The sequence below is a fragment of the Aquila chrysaetos genome, chromosome 1, assembly GCF_900496995.4.
Source record: "Aquila chrysaetos chrysaetos chromosome 1, bAquChr1.4, whole genome shotgun sequence".
Lineage (NCBI taxonomy): Eukaryota > Metazoa > Chordata > Aves > Accipitriformes > Accipitridae > Aquila > Aquila chrysaetos.
In genome coordinates this window covers 31384613-31406159 of record NC_044004.1, presented here as the reverse complement: position 1 = coordinate 31406159, position 21547 = coordinate 31384613, and the positions used below count along the sequence as shown (strand labels likewise).

At 37.1% G+C, this 21547-nt stretch overlaps 1 protein-coding gene across 9 annotated transcripts in view; it reads right to left on the bottom strand.

The window, feature by feature from the left end:
• Window positions 1-21092, bottom strand: part of EXOC1 (exocyst complex component 1) — a 32740-nt gene extending 11648 nt beyond the window's left edge. Inside the window, exons 1-14 of one of the 9 annotated variants that reach the window (XM_030012921.2) lie at window positions 20730-21092; window positions 17943-18180; window positions 16478-16611; window positions 15500-15630; window positions 13274-13433; window positions 12387-12407; window positions 11446-11633; window positions 10260-10487; window positions 9887-10019; window positions 9586-9695; window positions 8958-9011; window positions 4668-4817; window positions 3090-3195; window positions 107-151 (exon numbers count right to left, since the gene is read on the bottom strand). In XM_030012921.2, the coding sequence (XP_029868781.1) occupies window positions 107-151; window positions 3090-3195; window positions 4668-4817; window positions 8958-9011; window positions 9586-9695; window positions 9887-10019; window positions 10260-10487; window positions 11446-11633; window positions 12387-12407; window positions 13274-13433; window positions 15500-15630; window positions 16478-16601 (1450 nt within the window). In that variant the 5' untranslated portion in view covers window positions 16602-16611; window positions 17943-18180; window positions 20730-21092. The remainder of the gene's footprint in view (window positions 1-106; window positions 152-3089; window positions 3196-4667; window positions 4818-8957; window positions 9012-9585; window positions 9696-9886; window positions 10020-10259; window positions 10488-11445; window positions 11634-12386; window positions 12408-13273; window positions 13434-15499; window positions 15631-16477; window positions 16612-17942; window positions 18181-20729) is intronic. The other 8 variants (XM_030012911.2, XM_030012936.2, XM_030012937.2 and 5 more) reach the window with 8 other exon arrangements.
• Window positions 21093-21547: the final 455 nt, after the last annotated feature.

Genomic DNA, 21547 nt, shown 5'->3' with positions numbered 1-21547 from the left:
AACAGAGTGCTTCAGTGTTAGGTAGATTTTCCACGATGCAGCACTACATCTTTACATTGACACACATGCATTGACAATACCAACTAATGCAACTAGTTATACTCACTCTCAGTTTCCTGTTTGACAGCACTTTCTTTTCGAGGCAGTGTAGCTGGGATGGATTAGGTTGCAAGCATCAAAGACAAAGACAAGTTAAAATGCAGTTTGCACAAACCATGCACAAGATGCAAGTTAAGCTCTAACTGGAAAGAAACATGCGGAGAACTATAAGCAGCAAGTAACTACATTGCAAACACATTTAGTTGGAGAGGTACTATTCTAGAAATTCAGTATCTAAACTACATGGAAAACAGAGTAAGTTTCTACGTATTAAACTTCTCTTTTTCTTAAATAGAGTGTCCAAAGAACATTTTTGGTAACATGTATTTAAGTTCTCCCAAATTAAGAAGTCCATTAAATTAGGGTTTTATTTGTCAGAGTTAATATTGCAAAAGACTCAGTTTCCAAGATCAATCATCATATCAATAACAGACAAGGAATTAAAATGTACTTATGTAATTTTGTACTGAGTCAGAGATATTGTCCACCTCTTCAATTTAAAAAACACACACCAATACTGCAAAAGCATTCATATCAACAGTAAGACTGGTTAACCTTTTCTGTTGTTCGCAAATCAGGATGTTTACATAGAGAATACATCTTCTGTATTCATGCTGCACCAAAAATTGATGACTGCAAAAATCAGAGAGGATGAAAACAAATAATATATAGTAAAAAAAATTTACAAGGTGTTTTTTTTATTTTTCATGGTTTTTGCAGAACAAAACCGTTTTCTCAAGTGGACTTCAATATGAAATTTAGAGTAAATGGGCATATGCAGTAAATAGAGAATCCCTAACCAGTAAAAGGCATTTGCATACATACACTAAAAGCAATATGTGGTATTAAGAAGATCTTGATGAGGATGGATGCTACAAGCCCCCAAAATGGAGCAGGCAAGCAGAACCTACTGTAATAGAATGAGTAAATACTTCTAAATGCCACAAACATGTCTTAAATACCAGATGTTCTCAAGTAGGCAACACTACTGACAATTATAATGTCAAACTCAAAATTAATTCCAGCCTAGTTTTTAGATCTTGGGGGTTTTGGCAGTTTTTGAATAAAAAGGTTTAGGCCTGATATATTTGGTTTATATATCTGTCATGCATTGGTCCCACTTCATCATCATCCTCAATTTCCAAACACACGGGACTATATTACAGAATGTGAAAAACTACAGGCAAAGATCAGGCCCTGGACAATCAGGGGAACCATAGTGGCTTTTGAGAAGCCGCATCATATAAACATATGACAGCAGTAGCACTCTTTCCCACATTGATTTTATGGTATTTAAGTATCAAAGTCTTGGCTTCATCAGAAAAGAAGGAAAAAAAAAAAAAAAAAAAAAAAAAAGACTACTTAAGACAAGTGTGAATGCTCACGACCCAGAACTTTTTTGCCATAAAAATGCAGACAAAGAACCTTGCACTAGCACAGAATGCCAGAATTCTCCCAGCATCCCCTCTGCGTTTGAGGCATTCAAATAGCAGTGCTATTCCCAAAGCACAAAAAAAAGGCAAGAACACACACCAACACAGCTTGGAAACAGGTCATCTTTCGTGTCTGAGTACAACTGGAGCATTATGCACCTACACTATTCCTTAAATAAGTGTACTATTAGGAAGTGATGTATTTTGAATTAATGTGCAACTAGTAATAGTACAACCACTACCTTCAACATAGAAGCCTTTCAGATTACACACGTTACAAGCTGTTACAAAATAAATACATTTGCACAAATACAAGACAGAAGCCTTCTCAAGGTGCAGCTCTTACACTGGGGAATTGAAGGACCTCTTTCTCCAAAATGCCTGATCACTCCATAACATTTACAGAAATTAGGAAGTTGCTACAAAAACTGTCTTCTCACAAATGCAAATCACAAAATAACTGCCAAGACAGAGCGTTTAGAATGTTTTAGAAATCAATTTATATTACAATAAAGTGGTTTTTTTCTTGCAGTAAGATAGCTTTTCAAGATTTATGAATTTAACTGTTCTGACAACACCACATTATGGCACCACTTGCTCTCCATGTCCATCAGCTTGCCAAGACTTATCTTTCCAGCTTCCCCCTCCCTCAACCAAGCCTCACCATTCTCCTGCTTTCTTCCTCTCATTACTTTTTTCTGTTCTCTACCATCAAACTTCAAAGCAGATGTTCAGGACCCAAAAAAGACTTGACAAAGCTTACTAGTTAAAGCTGCACATAATTTCTGAATCTAGAAATTGGAAACTGGTCAACTGTGGCAAATATAAATATTTTAAACAAGTTTTGAAACAGTGCATTTTAAAATATAGAAGAACCAATATATAAATACACCTATATCACTGTTGCTTGCTAAGTATTCCAGTTAGTTTTTTAAAAGCTTCACTTCCATACTCACACTAGACTATTTAATCCTAGCAGGAATACATACTCCCTTAAACAGGAAGCCCTACAAGTTAACAAAGTATGATTTCTAGTCTCAGACTACATAGGTAAATCCCACTGAAAACGCAATGAAATACACAAGTTTCCTTGGGCAGAATTAGCATTAAAACTAGCTTCTTCAAAATCCACCCAAAACTTATTAAAAGCAGAAATAATAGCAGAAGGAACACACACACGTGCTGCCCAAGCTTTCTTTAATTACAAGAGCTGATTTTTCAAATTCGTTCCAGTAATAAAGTGGGATAGTTCAAGTAACAAAATATGGTTGGTAGTTTGCCAAAAAGTGAGTGTAGATTTGAAAATCTGAGAAATCTTAGAAATATCATATTTTATCCTTCCTTCTCTTTTGACCAATTTCACAAGATTTCAGTTGTGCTGCTTTGGCCTTGTGTAAGTCAGAAGTTTTACCAATTTTATTTTTCATCGAACTTCTTCTACCTTGCCAGAAGTAAACAAATTTACACCATTATAAAATTGGCCCTAGGTGTTGTAATGAGTATTTTATAAGCAAATAATAAGATTCAAAGCAAGATATGCGCCTCCTGGAAGCTTACCAAACTTTTTTCCTTCTCTGGTTGTGCCCGTCATCTTGATCTTGGCAACTTCAAAGAAATCTTTTATTTCCCTTTCATACAGTCGTGATAAATAATCCATATAATTCTTAAAAGAAAAATGTAAAGTTAGTTAACAGGTATATATATTGACTTTGTTTTATTACAGTTAAATAGTTCTTAAAAAACAGCTAGTACTACTGAATAACAAACTGGTTTGGACTATATGTGTGTGTATACATATATGTATTTATGTAGCATGCACAAAAATATATTCATGATATTTAAGCAGGTTATATTCATTTTCCTAGTGAGTTCACTGAGCATCAGTCAGAAACTTGCTACTTCTGCTCCACAAGGAAAGATAAGCAGTGTGGTACAAACAAAGAGGACTACTAGCGGTGGAGCATCACATAATTCAATTCAATGATAAAATGGAGAGAATTCAGCACCATTCTCTGTAGCCTCTTTTACTAGACTTTTACTATGCCCCCCAAAAAGCAAATAGCACGCCATTCCTACACATCTTTCTGAGTACGTGACCTCCTTTATTACCATTCTCAGAAGGAAAAGAAAAGACCAGAAAACTTTGGAAGGCACAAACTCTATGGGCCTATTTACTATAAGATTCAATCAATCCCAAAATAATTTGTTTGCAACACTGCCAAAAATAAGCTCAAATTTTAAAGACAAGAGGCACAACAACTGAAATAAGTTTGAAGATTATCTGGTTTGCTTAGATTTTTAGTACAAAGGTTATAATAATATTTATTGACAAAGATCATGCAATAATTTTTTCCCCATGTTCTTCAGAATTTTGTACTTAGCACACATAATACATAAATACGTAAGTATCTCAATTTTTTTATTAGAAAATCACAAAGATGTCAACCATTCATTGACCATTTGCCTTACACAAGGCAAAAGAACAACTATTTCAAAGCCTTTTTAAGAGTCTAATTTGCATCTTCTACAGTTGAGTTAAGAATGACAGAACTTTAATAAAAGATGACTTGTTCTGTAAGGACTAACTTTCCCTTGACTTCTGTCTAAACATTTTCTATACTTCTATAATAATTTTTTCACACCCTATCAGTTTTAAACGAGGTAGTTTGAAGTTACATATATACAAAGCCAAAATGTTTCTATTTAATCTATTTTACAGGAGACCTCTGAAGTTTTTTGTATTCCTAAGAGAAGTGAAGGCCTGTTGAAATAAAGATGTCACACAGGCAGTAAACACATCAACATGAAAATAGCTTAATTATTTTTCTTACTAGACTGTAAAATGGCAAACTTGTTTTACATAAATATTAAATATCTTAGGATACTTCAGAACAGAGACATAGAAACTTGGCGGGGGGGACAGGGGACAAACAAAACCAAAAAAACCAGGATACAACAAATACCAAAAAAATGAAGTTTCCTATTTCAAAGAGGAACAAGAAAAGAAGACCAGTGAATTAAATTTAATATAAAGGAATATTAAAAGACCATGCACATACACACAGGCAATTCTTTTGACTCTCAAAACCCATACATTATACACATTCTCTAGCATCATTTGAGCACTTCACATACCTTTGTTAGCCCTTCATATTTTCCATAATCTGTGTTCTTGAGCCACTCCATCAGTTTAGCATATCGAAGTAAATCTCTGTGAAATGGATGGTGATTGGGTAATGTCAATTCAACAGAGTGCTGGGCAAGAGTAGAACTCTGATCATGACCCTTGATAAGAGAAAGTATTAAAGTAAGTCTCGAAGCATTATACAGATGTACTAGAAATTTCCTGAAAAACTTAAAATGAAGACAGCATCCCATTCAGACAAACAGAAAAGCATCAAAATACCTTGCATAGAAACAAAATCTAGAGACGCAGACTGAAAAGACACCTAACATAATACAGACACCAAGAGTCAATTTGGCATTTTTTGCATGAGAATGCAAGGTACACCTGAGTGAAGATTTAATGACAGGTGTTCAATTGTTTCTGAAAAATGCTAAGAGATTACTACATTATTTCTCTAAACCAAAAAGAAAAACCCCAAAACCATAGCTGCTTCTTTTTAAAGATGTTGTTCCCATATACCATTAGACATTTCAAGCCCCCAATCAATGGGTGGCCTAGGTGTTAATGATGAGCTTTATGCTACACCTCTGAAAGTCTGCTCCAATTCAAACTATTTTAGTCCACCTTGGCCAAGCTTTGGTCAAGTCTTAAAAACACCAGTTCACACACATTCTCCCTCCCTCCACACAAATGTAGACACACACACGCTTTCAGTAAACATTTACTAGAGTTAAACAGTTTACAACATGCAGCATAAACCAATCGGTTTAACAGCAAGCTACTAATTTCACACTCCTTTTCTCTGGCTTATCTCCTGAAAAACACACTATCCTTTAAGTGAAGGCCACATCATATTGCTTGAACAACATACAATTTAGCTTTTTTAAGCTTTCACTTGCTTGAACTCACAAGCTTCCTGGGCAATTCAGGAAGCAAGCAAGGTAACACCACAGTTCAGCCATGTAGCAGAACATGCAACCATTAGCCGTGGGTTAACAGAGGGGAGGATGTGACTTAATTTCAAAATGGCTTTAATATTTTCTGTAAAGTCTTTTTTACCAGGTTTGCAATAAATACAGCAACAGAACTTGATCCTAAGTATAGTTTGTGCCATGGCAGCACAAAAAGATCGTCCTAATTGGTCTCAACTTCCTGTAGCGTAACATGTGGGTGGTTTATGCAGGTCAGTCAGTGTCAGTCCCTGACAGAGGAGCATTCCATCTTGGATATGACAAGTTGGCAGAATATAAGCTATACAGTTTAAGAACTGTCTTTGCATGTCTTTAAGTTGGAACAGAAGCCAGTTTGGATCACTGAGCCAAAACTAAAGCAACTTTAGCTGACCCTTCTTTACTGTATTGGGTACTAATCAGTTCAAGCCTTTGGTAAAAAAAGCCCTAAAAGCTTCCACAATACATTCACAGATTTTTGTTTTAAAAAATGAAGATACGAGTCTTGATACTATTTGTAAAAGACTAACCTTTACTAAGTAATGCAATGCAAACATGCTGGCTTCTGAATAAAGCTGGACTACTTTTTTGTATCCAACATGAACATGCACTTACTTTGAGTGCTGTTCTCTTAACTACATAAACTGAGACACAAATGGACCCAAAGAAACAAGTCCTAGACAACCTCATTCATTTATTCTCAGACAATGGGGAAGGGTCACACTATAAATCTCCCTTCTAAAAACAATCTTGTAGTCTGACTCCAACAAAAAGCTAACTCTGTAAAGTGTAATTATTGCAACATATAATTTGGAACTGGAATCCAGCCAGCATTAGCCACACAGCTGCTGACATGATTACTGAGGTCATACTCAATACTGTGTGTACTTCTAGGCATGCATATAGCAAATATTTTCAACAGATCTTTGATATGCTTTTATAAGACCTAGATATAGAAAACCATTTATGGTTCTCTCCTATTCCCTGGTGTGCAATGTTCCTACAACATGCATTTTAATGTTCATTATAGTTTAAGATCATTTATCTGGTGGCTTTCACAGCTTTCTTCAACTAAGTCAGTCCAAAGGCTAGTTCATATTACTGCTAGGAAATACTCAGCTATCCACATTTTTATTGCTTCTTTCATCTAACAATTTTATTCATGTCCCTTTTTTACATACAACTTTTTATTTTTGCTTAGTAGTTGCATTCTTCTTAAAGCTAGATGATAAATCCCCTCCCAAGATAAATTTCTCTCTCCAAGCCAACTTTTCCACAGGACTAATCATTCTGGTTTTCCTAAATTATATCCTGTTCAAGTCTGCTCCAAAACATTATGAAGCTTCTAGGTGTACTTTCTCCACCTAATTAACAGGCTTCCTCCCACTACACATAGATTTATACTAACTGTTACCAAATGATACTGCAAGTTTGTTATTCAACTATTTCATAGTTTCAAAGCTTCAAACTATTTCATATTTCAAAGACAGAAAGCCCAGAGTTGCCTTCTAATTGAATGCTGAACCTGTTTTTAAAAATAATTAAAAAAAAAAAAAAAAAAATCTTTAAAGTTATAGACACACAGTAAAGTTAATAAAATATTATTAGGACACAATAAAGACAACTACATTAACTGTTAGTAACTGTTACTGCAAACAGTTTTTAACACTGCAACGAACGGCAATCCAAAGTTGCATTTCTGTTTAAAACTTTTAAGATTTGTTCTCATTTTTATGTAGAGGATATGTAGCACCTTAATATCTTACAACAGTAGTTTGAATCACAGCATTGGGTTTGTTTGCTTTAAAAAAAAAAAAAAAAAAAAAAGAACAATTTCACACTTCCAAGATAATACATTTAGGCCAAAATGTCAATGCAACTTTGGTTTTCCATCTAATGAGTTCCAAATCAGAATATGCCTTGCTTGTATTAGCAGCTGCCTAGACATCACAGTGTTTTCATTTGCCATTTTAATTTAGAAATCTTTACCTGCCTTAGTTTTTCTGAAGTGCTTTAATTTATTTTTTTTAAAGAAACATTCTAAACAAATAATGCAAATCTTCAGATGTTAAAGGTAACAAAGTATTCCAGTTAGACTTTTCAAAAACATGGGAATGAGAAATTGCTATTCAATTCATCAGACTAACAAAACAAGGTCATTTTAGTAAGATAACACAAAAATCTGTTATACCTCCAACACTTGAATCCGTACCTCAAAATGAAGTGCACAAACTTTTTTTCTTTTACAACAAGCAAAAAGGCTTTGCAGAGGCTCATCTCTTGCAGTTAACAAGCTCTTCCTGCTTAACCTTATGGCAAGGTCATATTTTTTATCTGCTGATTAATACCTCACAGCTAACAGCAAGCCAAAACTTTTCAGAGGGCAAGTTTATATGAAAGACAATGTGAGGCCACTATTAGTACCAGAATTATGAAGAAATTAAAAAAAAAAATAAAAAAAATTGTAAATTGGTAATAGCATTCTCAATAGCATTGAAAAGTCTCTGTAGAAGTATTCCATCTAACGCAAGTAGTATTACACAGTAATAATAATCTCCTACCATTTCTAAAAAATAAAATCCTCCGAACAGAACATCAGAAAAGGCATTCTGTTAAACAGCCACTTTCATACACAAGTCCAATATTCAAGCTTTGTGAATGCATTTACACAGGACTTGCACTACATAGCTTCTACTTGCTTATTTAGAAGGCCAGGACACATAGCCTGTGCTCAGTTTTTTCAAAATATGAAAAGTAACAGGAGAACCATACCTTCTTAACAACAGAAGCTAAAGGCAAAAACTTTAAAATGCTGTAGAACTGGAATTCTTCTGCAAGGTGAAGAAAATGCAGGAAGCACTTATCTTTGCCATAAAAAGCCAGGCTTGTACTCTCAAATGCAATTTTATATACAATTATCCAGCATAACTCTATTTCATTTTCTGCACACAGTCCAATACATAAAAACTAAAACTTCTAAAACTTTCATTACACTAATGTGTATAAAAACAGAATTATTTTTTATTTACAAATATTAGTTTCACACAATTGCAGTATCTGTACAGTCGTACACATATTACAATTTCCTGAAAATATTCTTCCTCCATACATCTCAAACTGTCTCTTAGCAGTTTCTGGAGATCAGATCAGAGGAATGTGACCTCAAACAGATAAACAAATCTTGAGGGCTAATAAAAATAATGGAAGTGAGAAGGGGCATAAGTCTGATGCTCTGCAATTGGGAAGGACAAATTTCTTTTTGTAAAGCCAAAGATGCAGCTGCTAGTTAGGTAAGTCAAGCTTAGAAGAATTAGTTAGAAAAGCTTGTATCAAACCTGATGTACTCACTGGAACTGAAAGATAGTAGGACCTGTTATAGAGTTGAAGGAGGGTCTGAGTAAACTGATTGGAGATAAAAAAAAATACAGAAATTAAAAAACTGATGCTAAAAAACACATCCAGCCTTTAGGAAACAAGTCTCAGGACAGTGATTTCTGAGCATTTCAAGATAATGCTCAAAAATCAACGTTTAGACATTTTACTTTGTCTTATCAACAGAGTCTTGTAAAAAAACTTTGTCTGTTTTGGTGTGGTTTGTTTTTTTTTATGGCCCTTGAAGTTCAGACAGCAAAAACTCCAGTGTTCTCAGCCTCTGAAACCTTTAATAAAAACAGTCAATGCTTTTTCTCTTCAATTAATCAAGCTTTACAATCAGAATAAATCCTTACATATCACACAATGTGTTTAATTCAGATAGCAAACCCACTAAAAAGAGGTGGATTTTTTTAAATGTAAGAGAATTCTGTAGGCAACTACAGTTTGGTATGCTTAGTAATATCTCTGCCTGAAGTGCCTCTAGCAGTCCATTCATTTACTGATTACATCACAGAACACGTCCATGTTTTAGATGGATTGTTTTTCTTCTCAGGAAAAGTTTGTGACTGAAAATTTCATATAAAATAGTAAGAAATAATACCTGCTGAACAAATACGCTGTTCAAATGACTGGCAAGTCTCCGGGCAAATTGCTCACGCAAGTCACTAAACCGCTGCTGTTGCTGTTTCACTGCATGAAGCATATCATGTCCTAAAAACAAAAAGAATTTCGCAGAGTACAAAATGTATAGTAATATATTGTATGTGGGAACCAAGAGGACCAGAGGTCACAATTCTCTCAATCTACAGAAACAAAATCTGAGACTAGTTGGAAAGGCATACAATTAAGGCACTACCATAATAAATTTTATATGTTAGACTGTAGTATAACAAAAACATTACCTGGACGAAGAGCTACATTCATACACTGCAGAAGGGCATCTGCTGCATTAGTGCAGGCCTCGATGCCTCGAGAAGATGTCAGATCTCCCTCCTGAAGGGCCTTTATGTGACCTTTAGCCAAATCCATGTGATTCTACAAAATATTGGATAGTATTATCCATAAGCCAGAAGCGGGTTAGTTTGCTAGGCTGCTGAACCAAGAATGATAAATACAATTCCATCACTATAAAAAACTTATTGAAGTTAGTGCAATAATAAAACAGAAAAATAAACTCTTTTTTTAAATGAGCTTCATGTATGGTTGCTAAACAGGGTAGCAACCTAAAAGAATTTTATACCTGATGTGACCACCGCAAACAATAAAAATGCTTACCACTAAGAACTCTATCTCTGACAGTAGCTTCACATTATTTGTGTTGCTGAGATGGATTAGGTGGTTGCTTTCTGAAATTTGATCCATTTGCTCTTTTACACTCTGAAGCATTTCTTCATAACTGCTCAGCTTTAGCTCAATTTGGTCAACCTCCTTTAGAGCTTCATCCAGCAACTTCATCAAGATATTCACCTGTTTCTCCGAGGCCATAATTGACTGGATATTTGCCTGTACAGAAAATTAAGCCACAACATTTTAAGAGACATTTTTATCTCAAAAGCTTTCTGATATCTCCTTCTGTCTCTATTACTGTCAGATAAACATTTTCCAAAACTCTCAATGAGAGCGACAAAACAATATAAGCTTGTAGTACTTCTCATTTAAAGAGTTATTGAACACAGCAGTTCCCCAGTCTATGACACTTCTTCATTTCATAAAGAAAAGATATAAACCCAAAACTTTGCTCAAGTTCTTAGAATTGAAGTATTGATCTGCACAAAAATAAAAACCAAACAGTAATCCCTACTATACTGGAACATTTGTAGTTCCAGAAAAACAGCTTAGGTGATAAGGTCACATTTTCTGTTGCAAGATCAGCTATCTCTATGGTAACAGCCATTTTCAAAATATAAGAGAAACATACAACTCAACAATTTGAGGAGGTTGTTAACTGTTCCCTCAAGACTGCATCCCCTGCATCTCCTTAAATTTTCTAAGTGACCTCTAGAACGTTGGGCTGTTTAAAAAGCAAAATAGCAAACAATATGGTACTGTTACAGACAGCCAAATACTGCAATGTAATTAGACTAAACCAGTTTCCTAATTATACTGAGAGTAGTATCTTAGGCCTAAGCGTTCACATCCATGGACATGAACACCTATGCTCCCTCTCCCTGCACCTCTGCCTTCAAGAAAGGTATATGCAGAATGCCTCCCTTTTTTCTTCTCAAGTCCTCATTTGAAAGCCTGCAACTCACCCCAAATGGTCTGGAAGGTAAAGAGCAAAGTTGAAGATCTTTAAAATCTGATAATAGACAGGATGTAGCTCTGCTTAGGAGCCGATATATATTTACATTTAAATATGCTGCAGAACAAGTTAGCTACCTTTTCAAAGAATACTACATAGTCAGTATCAATGAAAACAGTTCAACATGCTAACACACTGTACATTAGAAGAAATGTTTACCCCATCTAGCACTTGTAGCTCTCTCGACAACTTCTCTGCAAAGGCTTCAGCATTAGAAATAGCATATTCACACCCTTCCATCATTATTTCAATATCCTGTTCCTCTCTTGCATTTAACTCCTGGTATTCATCCACAGCTTCTTCATCACCTCCTGCTACACTTTGATTCTCTCCACTTGGAACAGATTCTTATGTAGAGAAGGGAAATAAAACACATTATCAAGTGCAGAAAGTCACAAGCATTTTAAGAGTACTAAGTATGTTCGACTATCTTCAAGTAAATGAATCCATTAAACAACTTTCATAACAAGCACCTGCTACCCATATACACTTTTTTCAAGTCTCAGTCTTCATTAAGATTTCCAGAACTGGTTCTCAACAGTGATGTTTTCCAAATTATGCAACATAAGCAAAATAAAATAGCCACCTTCCTTTATTGCACATACAAAGGGACGTACCATCTCAGTTCATTCACCTCTCATGCTGGTAATCAACATCAGAATATACTACAGTATTACGCTAGACTTGTTAGCAGAAGATCAGTAGAAGTTAGATTCTCTCTTTTGGTAGACAGAGCATAAAGGAAACATACTAAAGCTGATTAAGAAATGTATCTCTGAATAAATAAAAATCATCTTGATGCTCAAGATAAGTTTCACAGCAGAAAAATCAGTACTGAGGTAAGTGAAAATTATATACCAATGCTATCATGAACTATGATTTCTCACAGCAGTGCTTACTTAATTCAACAAGACATTCAAACGCTGACAAATGATCTACAGAACATTAACACAGTCCAGCCAGAAAGCACTTAGGACATTTGAAACATCTCTCTTATCTCTAGCAACTTGATAAGCTATCCAAAGCACTATTTAAGAAAAAGCATATTATTTAAGAAAAATTGCTTACAAAGCAAAATAAAGGAAAAAGGTGTTACGCACCTTCTGCAACTTTAGGCAGTTCTGAAGAATTAAAAGGTATGGAAAAGCAGAGGAAAGGAAGCAGAGAATGTTAGCTAGACAAAGCATGAACAGTGTGTATATTTTTAAGTGGTAATAAGTTTGAATATTTTCATATTGCACAAACTTGAAAAGTTAGATGTTGGTTAAAAACAAATTTCAATCAACACCAAAATACAGAAATGCTATCCTCCCTAATTCAAGTTCTTCTGCACAAGCCAGTCTAGTATTTAATATCAACAGTTTAACCACTTCTGACAGACTAAACGTGAGATATGCTTACTCACTAGGATTTACTAAAAAAATTTTAACTATTAAAAGATAGCATGACTGTAAAAAATATTTAATACAGCATGAGCAAATGAGATACAAAGCCTTCTTAGCAACCAGGCAGTCACATAAACTGTAACAGGGTCCAGCAAAGTTTAACACATGCTTCACAGTTTGTAAACTAGAAATCTCACATAAAACCTCATATAACCTTTAGCATGCTACTGAAGCATCGCTTCTTAAAGCATTTTTCTAATTCAGGGGAAATGAAAACAGGAATAAAAGCACACTCATTGCACATTTAGACCTACCAGATCTTGCAGGTAGATTTTATTTTGTTCAAGAAACAGAATATCTTAGAAATACAATAACCTTATCAATATTTAGAACTTCATTAATGAAGTATTTTGTTTCGGTTCTCAGTTTTCTAACAGAAAATCTGTTATCTACTCACCTTGTTTATCTTAAGACTTAGAAAATATAAAAGAATAAAATTGAATAGGAAAAAACATCAGGATTAGGTTTTTTTTTTTTAGTATATCTGGTTTACATAAAAAATTATTAAACTTTATACTTAACATACAGTTGTAGAAATTTACCTTCCAAAAGCTGTGAACTAACATTAATAAAGTCAATTTTCTTTCTAAGATATCTCTGATTGAGTTTCCAGATACATGAAATGAAGGTGTTCTTTTCCACTGTGCTGCTTGCAACCCATTTATACACTTTGTCAAAATGCAAGTCAAATTCAGGATTCTCCTGCAAAAGATGAGATATGTTACAGGCTCAACAGCCAAATGATTCTCTGAGCAGCAGATTGTTTACGCATTTAATTATTAAGATGACAGGATAAAAATGAAATTACACAGATGCCAACCTTAAGCCAATACACCAACGCTGGCACCCTGATGCACCTTAATGAAGGTGCTAAAACACTGAAAGTGAAAAACCAGAATCCATGCTACGAAGACAGTATTTTGTCAAGCCAGATAAGGCAACAGTAACACATAATACAGAGATATGTTAAGAGTTTCAACAAACATTTGACAGCACTGTCTGCCCTGAAACACTGTCCTCAGAATGACTAATACCTTGCGTTAGCCCTCTGAAACTAAAAAGAGTAGCTGGAATTACTGACAACATATATAACACGATTCAAGGAGACTTAGGGGAATAGGCAAGGGAAAAAGTTATGAGCACTTTATATTTACAGATATGATAGTATTTGATAGCACTGAACAGGATAGAAAAGACCATTTGGTATTTTAACGGTAAAAAAACTACTACAGAAGTATTTTCAACTAGATTTATTACCCAAGGAGAACATTACTTTGATAACAATTGAATAAAGTACTTTCCTTTCTACAGCCACTTATAAACTCAGTATGAACTGTAACTGTTAATAGTCTGTTTTAAAGATCATATTACAAGCCTTTTACAAGGGCCAGCCTCCTTCTGATGAAAAATGTTATTGCCTCAGACACATGTTAAATTCTTACTTATCTATAGTTTGTAAAAACTACTATTGCTGCTACTTATTACTTATATTGTCACTACTATCTGTAGCAGCAGGCTGCACATGAAACCACATGTGATGGGAAATGGTATTTCCTGTACAGTGCAATAAAAGCAGTTCTGTTTTTTTCTGTAGCTTATATTGATAAATAAAATTACCACACATTTCTAAACAAACGGTCTCATTACATAAAAAATTTGAGTTGTCTCACAACTAGTGCAGGAAAGGCCTGTGTCAAAAGAGTTGCATTGGATCATGCTTGGAAACCAAAACACGATGCACCTATCAACTTTAATTCTGATGTTTTTAATATAAGAGAGTGTGGCATTCAACATTTGTTTTTTGAAAGAAAATTTCAAAATCGCTCATTAGAGTGGTATATACATTACAGAATATTCCTGAAAACCATTACTGAATTCTTTTTGCAAGAAAAAGCCCTGAAAGATGGTATAATTTTAAATGGAACTTTAACCCAAAAGAAGCAATTCTCCAACACGGTATTTAGAAACAGCAAGGAAAATCTAAAATCTAGCCAACAAGTATGTAGATAACTGAAATAAAACATATTTAACCTACACTTGGGGAGGGGGAAATCAAACAATTTTCAGCTTTGTAGTTTTCTGCACTATTCTTCCAAATCACCAGTTAACAGAACATAAAACCAGACATCACGGGATGAAGAATTTTCACTTCTGCCTGTTTGTTCATCTTAGTTTATGACCACAGATGAATTTAAATGGTCGAAAATAGGTGGCTCTTGTTGTTCTATGGAAAAGAACACCACCTCAGGACTGTATGCTTTCCAACAAATGGCCAATGTCATGATTTAGAGAACAGATTATAAGAGCTCACTTTCAAGCTTACATACTACTCATTAAGAATGTTTTAAGGGTCCTAGCAAAAAACGTTACATATAGCTCAATGTCATTAGTAAGATGGTCAATAAATTTTTTTAAGGGGAAACTAAGTTTGGAGTACAAATTTACGTAAGACTTGAAACAAACAAAAAAGTACTGGTCCTTAGCACAAGCACTCTACAGTCACTGAGAGATTGCTACAATAAACAGGGCAGATATTCAGAATATTGCTATTCAAGCATATTTAGATTACTCAGTTTACTGGCGTTATATTCTTGGAAAGGCTGGAAGAAAATGCAGGCATAAGCAGCACAGGAATGTATCATCCTATTTCCTAATGAATGTGTTATCAATCTAAGCTTTAAAGCAGTCAGTATCAAGGAAGTTAACTCTAACTTGGAACCAAAAGGATGTTCTGAGCAGAGCACTAAACCAAAAAAAATTACACATACTTTAACAGCATCTTTGGCATCAACAACAGCAAGATCTCGAAGTGCCCATGCAGTCTGCCTTTTGTAGAAATCTCCCTTGTCAGATTTTTTCACTTTTACCACGTTTACTTGTACTGGTCGTTCCGTTGTCACTGTTAAATGAAGTAAAAGAGTAATTTCAAAATGCACGAATTACTTAAACATCTGTTTCTGTTGTACTTCAACTTCTGAAATGAGTTATTTGTGGGGGAATTTTAGTAATATTTATTTGATGAAAAGAGACCCTTTGAAACATTTTCATCCACAATATCCGCAGCTCAGTTTAAGTGTCAGTCAACCAGATATACATCTCTCTACAGCTTGTGAAGTAATGAATCCAATTTACAGATATTTCTTTGATACAGCAGACCTCAAACCATGGCCACATAACTGACAAAGCACTGAGGTAATTAGATATTATAGTCAGAATAAAAATGTTTTGGGAGATTTCTCAGTCACAAAAATATTCTAGCAAGCTAGTTTATTAACATATCGACCCAAAGCACCTAATTTTTTGAAGAGATGTAATATAATACACATACACTCAAAGGAACATAGAACTCAGGTCAGTTACTGTGCCTTTCCAGAGCCCTCTGCCTTGGACTCTAACCAGTACTCTTTATAGCTTTTTATTTAGGCTGATCGGTCTAGATGCTTACTAAATCCCCTTTTAAGTACTGTATAAAGCCTGCTTCAAAAGCTCACCAGTCCCACACAAATAATTTTGATTCTTTCATTTCAAATTACAATGAGATCTGGGAATAGAAGTACAGGGCTTTGTTTCGTTTTTAGTAGAAGCAACAATGGAAGTATAAGCTACAACTGATTTTCTCCATTAGAAATAGAAAGCATCTGTTTTATATGGGGCAAGAATAAACATTGTAAATAAAGCTAAGACAAATGCAACTAAATAAAAACCAAAGGTGAAGAAAAGAAATATGGTGCGGTATTACTATGTACCTGTGGCACACAAAAAGCAGTTTCTCTTCTTTTTGCCTGCTTTGCACACATTCACAATGCTCAACAAGCGTTCATCATTGGGAGTGAAAATATCCCTCTGTAAAGCATGCTTGATTGCAGTCATCTTCTCTCAGCTGAAAGATTTTAAGAAGTCATAATACATTCAAGCACATTTAACACAAAAAAAGAACCAGTCATTTACTTATAGCAACTACACTTTTTTGAAATTAAATTTTACAGGTAACTTAATGAATCATAATCTAGACAAGCATGATTTAGGTAGAAGACCAGCCCACTTTAGAAAAAAGTCCAAGATAAAGCATACTATCTTATTTCAGTTAGACAACTGTAATTTATCAACACTAGGACGATCCTTCTGCTTAATTTAATGGAGAACAAAAAGCTTCTTAGTAGTAAAGTAGAATGTGAGGCATTAAAAAAAAAGTTGAAACAAGAATCAAGACTCCCTCACTAAGTAGTAGAATTTTAGAATGGGTATGAATGCCGCGGATCCAGTAAAAATCTGTTTGAAGACAGGTGAACAAAAAAAAGCCACAAAATTTGACAGGATGGAGAATGTTAAACTAAAGTCACTACAGTGATGACCTTAAATGAAACTTACTCCAGAATCCTTCAAATATACCTAAAATCTTCAATTAAATTTTCAGGACTCTTTCACCAAATCAAGGTTATATGTTGGGCAGACCAAATTGGAAAAAATGTTCCATTTAGAGGGAGAAAAAGCATCTCTGGCTCCTTGCTCTGCAGGAGGATTTCTGGAATATAGCCTAGATATGGTATGTCATAGCAGTCATTCAATCCACCACTCAAATGCCACAATTCCAAGTCTAACAAATTACTACTTTTGAGTCTTGGTGTACCACATACACATCCTAATTCTCTTCTGGTAGAGGGAAAAATCATTCTGATTCAGGATCAGTGGCGCTGCATGCTTCCTCACTCCCTCCTCCCTTGGTATCATAAGAGAAATTCTAAATTAGTACTCGATCCCATGTTACAAAGCATTCTCAGCTATGCTGCTCAGACAGCTTTCTTAAAGCAGAATACGTACACCGCGTTCTATCTGGTGGCAAAAAAACCCCAAACCAACCAACCAAAAAAACCAGTGTACTAGAGTTTTCCCAACTTTGATACCTCTTCTGAAGAACATTTGTGGTGGTTGTCCATTGTCAAATTCACCATTGCCAATTGCTGGAGAGTTACTAAAAATTTATTATTAACATATGAATGGCACCACATTTGTAACTTAACTTTACCCAGCAAGCAGGCATTACCTTTTTTTTTTTAATAAAAACATAAGACATTACAGAGGGCCCACATAATAGAATTTAATAAATTTTTCTTAAGTCAGATTTATCTTCTGGATATTGAAGTCTCTTTCATAAAAGCTTCCTTATAACAGAACAGCTCCTAGAAGACACAAACTGTGGGGACAGGTAGATACCTAAGGCAACAAATCTCTGAGCCTCTAGAAATACAGTGTTGCGTTTCTTTGGTTTGTGTTTCAATGTTTTGCAAAGACCTGTTTCACTGCTCTTGCCAGTTACCACATTCTATTACATGTAACAGGCTGTTCTTCCTCTTTATCCTCATATGAGGGTCTGGCAATTCTTACAGTATTGCAGAATAAAGGAATGCATCTTTGTAGCTGGTAGAAAGTTTGAGTTCAAGGCCACCTAGATCTGAAAAGGCCACAACACAATTTTGTAAAGGTAAGTCCATTAGGTTTGACTAGTTTGCTGCCTTTTCTTGGATGCACAGATTGGAGCTCAGAAATGGAACACTTCTTTAATTACAGAGTTTCTTATCTAGCAAGGGAGTAACATGATATTTAAAAAAGAGAAAGAATGTAAGCATGTACACTTAGTAATAAACCCAGAGATTTCTTCCAGGAAACAAATGCTGACCTTGAACCCTGTACTCTAATCAAATGCTAAAAAAGACAGACTTCTGCTGAAAGATAGTAAACAGACATTACTTACTCTCACAGCCTGTAACAGCAAACACAGGAGATTGTACAAGGCCATCAAGGATTACCCTTTACACTTTTTGGTACACTGGCAGATATAGTTTAATGTGAATGACATAGTCGCATACTAAATCAGACCACTGGGTTGCATAAATGAGGTGCATCCCCCATTAACAGCAAAAGTACTTTCCTAACACCACCCAAAAGTTTGCTTTCTAGTTTTTCTCCTCATTAAGAATAGAGTTTTCAGATGATTTGCAGGAGGTAGAGGAGCAGAAAAGGAGGTAGAGAGAGATTGGGGGGTGGATCTGTTCACAAGGTTCCCCCTTCAAGTGATTCACCTCTGCAGTAACAGCAGTCAGCACTGTGAGAAAGTAAAGGGTTAGAAGAAGGGTCTGTAAGAAGAGAAAGCTGTTCAGATTTGTGGGATGCATTAACAACTGGTTTGTTTAAAAACATTCACTGAGACTTCTGATTTTCTTTGGCAATGCCTTCAAGTAGGTATGCAACATGCTTGGCAGAAAGCATTTATACTTCTAGCATGTTCAATTATGATGAAGAATTTGCAGAGGTAAAGTAAGACCAACATTAAATTAACCATGCACGAAACAAGAATAAAATCCCAAGGAAGTCACAAAATTCTGAAAGAGAGTTCCAAGACAGATTTCAGTACAATCACCTGGTTCCCCAACAAAGCCTGGTCTAGTCCCCACCAGATTCTAGAAATCCATGAGGGCAGAGGGGACGGACACACAACACCAACCAATACTCAAGCTTGCAGAGATCAATCATGTAAGAAAAAAACAAAAACAAAACAAACCCCCCATCAAGCTCCAGAAAATTAAGGAATTAGCAATATTGACCTGATTCAGAACAGTTCCTCACACTACAGAGAGATTCTAAGTAGACTAAAAAGAGCAACACTTAGACATCACATTTCAGTGTTTTGATTTAAATACAGAAGCTCCAATATTACTCTGAACTTGTGCCTTAAAATTCTACAGAGTGTTAAAAACATGATTAATATACAGCACATGCTACACTGCCTGATGCCGAGACAATATGTGGAGTTAAATTTTAGGTTGGATTTTTCTCTTGGAGATGCCCTGGTTGCTTTCTCTGACAAACACACAGCAAAGACAAAAAGGTTCCCTTGGCACTTCAAACAGAAAAGGCACTGACTTTTCTTACAGTCTTTTATGTCCCACTGTGCCTCAGCTCAGCAGGTCACCCCCACATCTCTCATCTTAGGCAATCTGGCAGTTTTAAAGATTAGCAACGCAAGGGCTTTGGGAAAACAAGGGCCAACATACCAAGCTGGAATCAGTATTGTCAAGTGTACAGCACTCAGAGCATCCAAAGAAACACTGTTTACATGACACCCCTATGGCATTGTAACACTCCATAGCTGCCAACAATTTTCCTCCCTTTAATCAAATGCTGGGCCTGTCTTTTGTTTCCCAAACTGCATCAGGTTGTAATTCCTGTTACTCTTCAACAGGTGCATAAGATGAACACACCAAATACCGACAACCTGCTGCGTTTCAGAAATATCCCCTTTCCTTCCTGATTTAGGATTTTACTTTCTGCCCTAAGTCACATTCAGACTGCTGCAACTTGCTAACTCTCCCATTTCAGTGCTAACACAAGTTGTCCAGGTTGTGCAGGATACACCTTTCCCATAAAACAGAAGATGTTAAACCCAAGATCAAGGACTTGCTCTGACATACAGTCTAACTTCTGTTACAAACTCAGCCCCCTTAGTCACAGCCAGCAAAACCTTCACAATGTGCCAGGCCAAGCACATCATTAAGCTCTTCACACATGAATCCTGCTGTCCCAAAGGAACACAGTATTAAGCACAAGGAGCTGGAAATAAAGCTGCTTCCTCAGAAAAATGCTTCAAGTGAGCTGACACCACACCAGTCTCTAACAAATCCATTTAGACATTGCTGCGTTGTTTTTTCACCAGTAATGTTACAGACAAAGCCTCGGCTACATGAAATCTGTCAAAAGACATCTCACCACAGACATAGACCATCCGGGAAATACATGGGAAGGATGCAACAGAGCAATTTGGTAAGGCTACTCAGTGAGCACTGCTGAGCCTCTCTGAAGCCTGTAAACAGGAAAACATGCTACTTCTGCATCCTCGCGGGTTAAAACATAACTTGAGAGCGTAGCCTAACTGTAACGTGCCCGGGAACGCCGTTCATAGCCGAAAGTCGATCAAGAGATCAATCAGTTAACAGGAAAACTCACAAGAGTTACTTATAGCAGCGGCGGCCTCCCGAGGGCCCGCCTGGCACCAGCTTCACCGCCTCCCACCTGCGAGTCCTGCAGAAGCCGCCCCGGAGACGGCGGCCCCCTCCCGCCACCGCTCCACCCCGAGCCCGGCGGCCCAGACACGGCCAAGCCTCCCCGGGGCCACCGGTAGGGCCCGGCCCGCGGAGGAAAGAACGGCAGGTCCCCACACCCGGGGCGGAGGAAGGGGCGGAGGATGCCGAGGCCGCCTCGCTCTCACCGCGGAGCCAGGGCCGGGCCGGGCCGGGACCGGGAAGGGACGGGAAGGGAGCGTCTCGGCCTCCGGCCACAAGCCCCCGCCGCTGCCCGCGGCCCACCACCGCCCCTTCCGCTCACGTGACGCCGGCAGCGAGACGGCAGGCTAGGCAGGCCGCGCAGCGCCCCCTGCCGGAGGAGATGGGCGTAACGCCTGTGACGGCCATAACGGCCACCCACCCGCCGAGCGGGGTGGAGCGGGGTGGGGTGGGCCGAGCCAATAGGAGCGCGGGAGGGGCGGGGCGGGGTCAGGGCCGGCCTTTCCTCTCCCTCAGGGCCGGCTTTGCGCTGTGGCCCTGAAGGCAGCGCCGGGCCGGCCCAGGCGGTAAAAGCTGGAACCAGTAACCGTAACCGTGCGGTGGTCTCTTGCGGACGGCCGGGCCCCGTTTGAGCCGGGCCTCGCCGGTAGGTGAGGCGGTCGGTAGCGCCTCGCGAGGCCCTGGCGGCCCGCCGAGGTTGTTTGGCCGTTCCTTGGTAAAGGGCGGTCCCGCTTCTCTCCGCTGTGCCTTCCTGAGGCGGCT